Source organism: Botryllus schlosseri, chromosome 16, assembly GCF_051294905.1.
Source record: "Botryllus schlosseri isolate E-star chromosome 16, Bs_hap1, whole genome shotgun sequence".
NCBI lineage: Eukaryota > Metazoa > Chordata > Ascidiacea > Stolidobranchia > Styelidae > Botryllus > Botryllus schlosseri.
Window position 1 is genome coordinate 7,123,210 of NC_137251.1, and position 8,003 is coordinate 7,131,212.

At 41.0% G+C, this 8,003-nt stretch overlaps 1 protein-coding gene across 1 annotated transcript; it reads left to right on the top strand.

Moving 5' to 3' along the window:
* The first annotated feature begins 1,133 nt into the window (after positions 1-1,133).
* Positions 1,134-6,612, top strand: LOC145458486 (retinol dehydrogenase 7-like). Its single transcript, XM_080336864.1, has 6 exons — positions 1,134-1,270; positions 3,220-3,378; positions 3,443-3,545; positions 3,798-3,964; positions 4,509-4,681; positions 6,427-6,612. Exons 1-6 carry the CDS (start codon positions 1,186-1,188, stop codon positions 6,511-6,513), a joined length of 774 nt encoding a protein of 257 aa, XP_080192990.1. The 5' UTR covers positions 1,134-1,185; the 3' UTR covers positions 6,514-6,612.
* The last annotated feature ends 1,391 nt before the right edge of the window (positions 6,613-8,003 follow it).

Below are 8,003 nucleotides of genomic sequence, written 5' to 3' on the forward strand. Positions count from 1 at the left end.
ATTTATGCAATGGAGGGATTCGAAAATTTTCTTTCACGACCAACGATTCTCTAGATTCAAGATAACTTAGTAACCATAAGTACATTAATAACTGATCTGAATAAAGTTTGTCGCCATTCGCCACACGACATTTCAATCTCCCAGAAAATAGTTCAATCCAATCCAAATCCTAATCCGTTCTGAAAAAATGTCTAATCCAAATCCAATCCAAATCCGACAAAATTTCACAAATCCTGTTTTTTCAAAACCTAATCCTAATCCATGCTCATCTCTGAATCACAGTGGCACTTATATTCATAAACTACATGACTTTGTTGAAGTGCAGGAGGAACGTCTTTGCGTGTTGAAGGGAGCAGTGTTGGGTTGTAAAAATCACGTTGGTCTTCACTGTGTGGTAACACTTACTGCGATATGTTTGTTGATACAATGTGGCATCGCTTTTGGCGTTTTGATATCCCCTGCATTCAAAGTGCATGAAGTGACTAATCGCACTTGGGTGGTATCTGTGACTACTGCCAACCACTGACTAATCATCCCTGCAAATGCAATCTTCAATGTTAAAGTTGGGTTATAAAATGTCAATGCTGACACTATCTGTCAGTGATATGATTATGGGATCGAATAGGCATTCAAATACCACCATTTTAGGTTTACGACACGTCCACTACGGATAACCCGTATTGGCAATTTAGATTCGATCATCTCCTACGAAAGATAATGTAAGGTTTGATGAAATTGTGAAATTGTATAATTGGAAATCACCCACCATACGTATTTACGTCAGATGTCGCGTTAGAATTTTACATGGAATGTACGGCACAAAGAGAATCCTTTTCCGGGGGATTTTCCGTAGCAAATGCAAGCGAATTGACTTTGACATCATTTTGCCGATATGTACATCGGAGACAGATAACGTTATTCCCCGCGCATGCGCACGCAGTCATTAAAATCAGGTGTATTCCACCTAGTCATATATTGAGCACTAATAGTGGAAACGTTTGTGACTATTCGGCATGGTAATATCATTAAACTATATCAAACAACCTAAAAAATCCCTTTTCAGGCTGCGACTCGGGTTTCGGCAGACTGCTTGCAGGCCGATTGAATAAACAAGGCGTGCATGTTTATGCCGGGTGTTTATTCCAGTCCTCTGTCGATGAGTTGAAGGAGCAATATGGCGCGAAGATGAAGCCGGTATTGATTGACGTCACAAACTCTGAAAGTGTAAGAAAGGCGCGGGATTACGTGCGGAGAGAACTTAATGGAAAAGGTTGGAGACAAGTTATATGCAATGTACATTTGGTCTCGTCAATCATCTAAATAAGGGTTGGTCTTGGTACGAACCTACGTAAGGGCAAGGGGTCATGTTTGCACGCACCCGCAGAGCTACCGGTTTGCCATCGTGTAAAACAGTATATCGACTTTGGTCAAATTTTGGTGCATCATTCATTATTACATATTGCATCGACACCGCATGAAACAAAATTCACAATAAATGATCAAAACCAATCAACCTTCGCCCTTCTTGTAAACTGCAACATAAGATGTATACAGTCGACTCCGGTTAATTCGGACACTTTGGACACCCCGGATACTCACTTCTGGCCAAATTAAGCGAATTTGTCCGAATTAGGCGGGAATTCAATGGTTCGTTTCATGGTCACGCACAAAGGCACGCAATACGGTAAAATTACTCTACTGCTATACGTAATAAATAAATTGGAGCTGCGCTATACTGCAGTAAATGGCATTAATCTCATAAAACGTACAAGAGCTATACCTTCAGTTATATTGTATTGTACAAAATTTCGATACCAAGCGATTCAAGAAATACTGCAGACTATATTACCGTGTAGTAGACAGACGTATTGTTGAAATAGTACAGTAATTCTTCGGATACGGTACTAGCCATGCAGGAAACGCTGAAACTGTATTTTCACTTGATAATTTTACACCACGGAACAGTGGGAATAAAAAGCAAAAAGATTTTAGCTCGACAGAAAATTATTCATGGAAAAACTATCAACGCTCTCTGATAATGACTAAATCCACAAATCACAATGCTTCAGTGAGCCCGTATACGTTTGCGCAGCGACCGTGCTCGAAATAATTTGTCAAGTTTGTTTGCTTTATTCGCGACATTGGCGCTTATCGCGTAGAAGGTTAATTGGAATGTCTTTTTGCGATCTTGCTTCGTAAAGGCCAGATATAGCTCCGACACATAGAAGCATGGTAGAGTCGAGACTCGAACTAGCAACCATTGGTGTCATGACTGCAGTGTTTGACCAACTGCGCCACTCGCTTCCCCAATTTGTGAAGTGAAGTGAAGTTTGAATAACTGTAGTCAGAGTGTATATGACACAGCATTAACTTCAACGGAGCAGCCATAAAATATACTTTTCCTCACCATTCTGTTCTATACAAGATGGACGCAATTGTGCCGAATCAAAAACAACTATGAAGCTGGCCCGTCCTTTTATGAGGTCATTGTCGATCGAATTGCAGCTGGAGAAGGAGACGTTGGATACATAGAACTGCTTGTCAGTGGGCATAGTCGATGAGTTATTTGAGAAACACCACACTGGGAAATATTTTATTCCTTACTTTGCTATCGCAAGATTGAAGAACCCGAATCTTATGTTTGAAATCTTGACAGGAAGTCATAACAGTTTCCTGCATTCCTGTGTTGTATTGGTTCTCTCATTTACACGTAACCGAAAGCCATTATATAGGTGAATACTGAATATCCTTGTTTAGTTTTTGTTCAATTTGGAGGTAGGCCTACAGAACTTCAATACATATTTGCTATTATTGAATCGCACAAAAACTTCGAAGATATTTCTGCCATTAAGTTGAATATGCAAAGGAAGGCCAAATCATGCTGATATTCTATAGCTGCGAGCTACCGAGCGAGATAGTGTAATGGTTGTGCGTCCGGCTTCTCGATCGGTAGGTCGTGGGTTCGATCCCCGGCCGGGTCAGACCAAAGGCTCGAAAACTGGTATCCGCGGCTGTCCTGCTAGGCGCTCAGCAATCACGGATAGCATGGAGGAGAAAAAACCGGGGGTGCAGACTAGATGACTTTACTATAAAGGCCGTATCGCATCTCCGTCGTCAAAGCATCTCGATGGTGCAGGCGAAAAAGAATACCATATCTCTCTCTCTCTCTCTCTCTTCTATAGCTGCGATTATTTACCATATCCAATTTGCTTCTTCCAGCGCTTTGGGCCGTGGTCAATAACGCTGGAATCGCCGGCATCAATTTTCCGTTCGAGTGGACAACGAAGGAAGATTGTCAGAAAACTCTTGACGTCAATTTACTTGGCGTGTATGACGTCACACTCGCTTTTCTGCCGCTTGTCAAATCCGCAAAGGAAGGTCGGTCGGGCTCATTGCTATCATCGTTGAAAATGTGCGCAATCTACTTCTTCATAAAAAATAGGAAGAATTGTCAATGTCGCCAGTATTTTTGGTCGCGTCGGTCACCTATTATCGGGTTACACAATGTCTAAATATGGGATCGAGGCATTCTCGGATGGTCTCAGGTGAGTCGTATGAAATAAGTTGCATAAAACGACATGTCTACATCGCCAGTTTGTAAATAGAGCTTTTGGAGATTTGTGAGGATTAACTTTGGTATTATATTGCTGCCTGACGCATTACGTCACTCAGATTACTCTACAATGCTCGCAAAACATTCCTCGAACTTATGACATGCAAAGGTTCTCTATAAAAGGCGTTGGTCGTGACTGTTGTATGCCATAGCATTGCACAAATTTACGCACTCAATGTTTCAGCATAGAATTGGATCCCTATAACGTAACGGTGCATACGCTCGAACCAGGGTACTTCAGTACAACTTTGTTACCATGCAAGGAAGCCATATCAAAAAATGCAAAGGAGAGATGGATGAAGCTTGATGCGGATATTAAAGAACAGCACGGCGAAGCATTCTTGCAAAAAAGTACTGGCGAAGCGAATGGTTTTCACAGTTTTCTATGTGTGAGCTTTGATTGCTGTGCACTCAATTATCAACAGTTAGAGAATTTGTATTCGTACATCTTACTATCGGGAAGTAAAAGAGTAATTTCAATCGTGTCTCGTTACCGAAGTCTGGATTCATATACCAGCCCCTCTTGGTACGGTAAATATAATGTGTATAAAGGTCATTTGAATTCACGTAAATTTTCCGTGAGGCGATTGACTATATATTGTTAATTTTCTTGTCAAAATATGATGACAAATAACTGGGGTGCTTCAAGATATTATTTACCTAAACGTACCCCCTATAGTAAACACGGATCACATCACATTCATTGTAGCCAACTCAATTTGATGACGTAAGAGAATGGGCAATTCCGTCTAGAATTGCTATTACTACAATTGAACTTAAGCATCGACCGAAACCGTAAATCTCATAGCGTATCCTATCGTTTTTTGACTGCGGGAATTTTACCGTCACTGCCAATACCGCGTCAAGTTATATGGATAACTGTTTGAATTCGCAGATATCGATTTTACCGTGAAATACCTGGACAAAGCTCTATCACCGAAACACGAGCTTGTAGTTGACGCCTATGAGCATGCCATATTGGCGAAGTATCCCCAAAATCGTTACCCCGTCGGGAACGATATGAAGTACTTTTACATACCAATGTCGTGGCTTCCTTTTCCTTATCAGGTGAGTTGAATTACATGTACTGATTGGTATGTAAGGATCTGTGGACGATCTTAATGAGCTGGTCCGAGAAGTAGCAATATTGATACATAGGGTTACCATATTTTGGAAATCTGAAAAGAGGATACTTTTTCAAAATTTTCAGACTTACAATACTGGAGTGAAATCCAGAAAAATGGTAAATTTTTCCTGACTTTGTGGTTGGTTGACTAAAAAATATAAAAAGGTCATTTCTCTGGCTAGCCTCCAGAAATTGACACTTTTCTTGATTTCTCGGTTGGTTGACAAAATAAATAAATTTTAAAGGTCGAATTTCCGGCTCAGCTCCCGAAATAGCCGCCGGAGCGCCACTTCAGTGATGATTTACTGTACCTCAGTCGAGTTTTACCCTGTATTTAATCAAAATTATCAAAAAAGAGGACATTTGGGCGTCCTCCGAGGACACTTTCAGAAATGTAAAAAAAGAGGACAAATCTTCTTAAAAGAGGACGTATGGTGATCCCAGATATCGCGTTTGTATTAGCCTACGCATAGCTCGAAATGTATATCCTCATCTGCTTCAAACTTGCAAACTTGAATGCTATCACCCGTGACCAAATGCCCAAAGTGCATGAGTGGACGTCCCGTAACAGCGTTCCATGGTTAACGCCGCGAATTACCAATTATTGGTCGTGACATTAAGCTCATTTACAATTTACATGGCCGTTTGGGTCAGCTTCGAAGCTGACTCGTCAATCCCACTCTCTCGTTTTTGAAAAAGAGAAAAAAGCAGACGGCTTCAATCCGTCTTGAGCTCAATCCGTTCCGCAGAGTCGCTTGGAGACGACTTGAACAGTACCGGTACTTCAAAACGAATCCACACTACAGCAACATACCAACATTTCATGTTCATATTTCACGAAACCGGCACATATTTCAAATGGGTGAATATGAAAGCTCTATCAGTGCATGATACTGTTTATAATATGCACGTGGTCTTATTTGTTCAGCGTCACAACTTATGAAGCGAGTACAGCCAACAATATAACTTGCACAACTCACAATCAGAAAGAATATATACACGGCGTATTTGGTCATTCTAGAATTGCGTTACAGGTATTTCTGGATATCTCAACTGCCGTAGCATATTCCCGAGCTGAATCCCACAGTGCTGTGTATCACTTGAGCTGCGATAAACATGACCAATTGACCATGTAAACTCGATCACTTTGGCAAGCCGTCTCATGATGTCGCTCCAAGACGACTTGGCCATGTAAATGGGCTTAATAACAATTAATAATTGACACAATGACATTGCTGGACAACCAAATTCCAACAATGAAAATGTCAAGTACCTTGGTGTTTTACTGGATTCGGACATGTCTTGGAAGAATCACGCAATCGCAATCGAGCATGTCCACATTCAAATCGAAATACAAGGAATTTCTACTGAAGCAATACTAGTCTGCCCTCAAGATTACCGGATCACAATCTGACACATCAACCTCGCCGATACCGTCACCTGCCACATTCATTTTTGTCGCTTACTTTTATATAATCCTTTCTTTTATCCAGTGTGCATGCCTCTTATTTACATGATGCAAGCCAAGGTGGGTCTCTCAGACCACTCCATGTCGTTTCGGCTCCTTCCTATCTTTTCATTATATCGCAATCGCGTGGTGTATTGATTTGATGAAAATATTAATAAATAATGATGATGAGTGTCTAATTTATTCCAACTCCACATTCCGAATGCATACATTTTTCAGCTCATTATCATGAAGTTCATGCAAGGAATATCAGGATTAAAGAAACCAATACCAAACGACGCTATCACGGACAATGTGACCACTTGAGATTAGGTGCCATGCAAGTCCAAGATGGGAGATATGCATTTTAATTGATATCAGTTTCCATCTATCAACCGCATCTATAATAAATGTGTTGCCAAAGTGCGGGTTTTCGTTGGCGATCATTACTGTGTGTTGACTTGAGTGTGAGCGTAGCGACATTCCCGGAGTATCCGAATAAGTGCCAATTGCACTTGTCGGATCCGGGTCCGATGCGGAAGTTGCTGGAAATGAGAAGCGCAAGTTTTGTTACGATTCCAAACACTTCGGAAAACAGATCCTTCAAACCTGCTCATATGCCCTTCATTTATTCAAAAGTTCTCTGTTTCTTGCTCATTTTTGAGCTGTTATATCAACAATATAATCAATAATCGTCAGATAATATTTAATACTGCCCCATTGTGCCACAGGCGGGGCAAAATAGGACAAAAAGGGCACGTTTTTCATGGTGACCGCGTCGTGGAAATACTTTAGATTCAATTTTCACCGAAAAGGATTGGATTCCCGGTCCGTAAAGACTGCCATCGAATCAAATACATACGGTTGGGCTTCTCGCTGTCTTTCATTTTTATCGTACCCATACCAGAGATGAGCATGGATTAGGATTAGGTTTTGAAAAAAACAGGGTTTGTGAAATTTTGTCGGATTTGGATTGGATTTGGATTAGACATTTTTTTCAGAGTGGATTAGGATTTGGATTGGATTGACCTATTTTCTGGGAGATTGAAATGTCGTGTCGCGAATGGCGACAAACTTTATTTAGATCAGTTATTAATGTACTTATGTTTACTAAGTTATCTTAAATCAAGTGAATCGTTGGTTGTGAAAGAAAATTTTCGAATCCCTCTGTTGCATAAATTAGTATTTTTTCTGAATTTCCAGTTGGAATCGGATTAGGATTGGACATGGACTTGAATATTAAAAAGTTATGGATTAGGATTTGGATTTGGATTTGAAGGTTCGGATTTGGATTGGATTAGGACATAGAAATTTCAAATCCGCTCATCTCTGCCCCATACCCATGTGACTCTTTCTCTTTTACTGCGTTTCCATGCACGGCCGATGGGCCCATTTTCGAGAGATTCGGCCGACGAACGAGAGAATTTTGTTGCGCATGCACAGATTGCACACCCACGTCGGCCGACACGTCGGCCATCGAGTGAATCCTTCGGCTTAGCCCTTCGGCCATGCTTGCGCTGGGTCTTGGATTAGCGAATTGGTATTCGCTACTTACAATACACTTTTCGCATCAAATTAACTGGCTGCACTCCGGACGGATCTTGGACGTCTTGAAAAACCCGGAATTTAATTATGATTGCAATGGAATCTAGTAGTAGCCTACCGGTACTGCTACGAATTTCCCGTAGGCTACCGAAATCTTCGCGATGTGATCACATACGCTGCTGCCACAATTCGAGGGTTTGTGTTCTGGTGCATGGGTACAATACAAACTATACCGTTTGACCACAAACTAGGTGAACTTATTCACATTCCCC

Bases quoted from the DNA above. Each gene is read 5' to 3' on its own strand.
- LOC145458486 (XM_080336864.1), top strand. From the start codon at position 1,186: ATGAAGCCGGTATTGATTGACGTCACAAACTCTGAAAGTGTAAGAAAG. The intron at 1,271-3,219 runs GTTGGAGACAAG...TGCTTCTTCCAG, and splicing joins GAGAGAACTTAATGGAAAAG to CGCTTTGGGCCGTGGTCAAT. The intron at 3,546-3,797 runs GTGAGTCGTATG...TCAATGTTTCAG, and splicing joins GCATTCTCGGATGGTCTCAG to CATAGAATTGGATCCCTATA.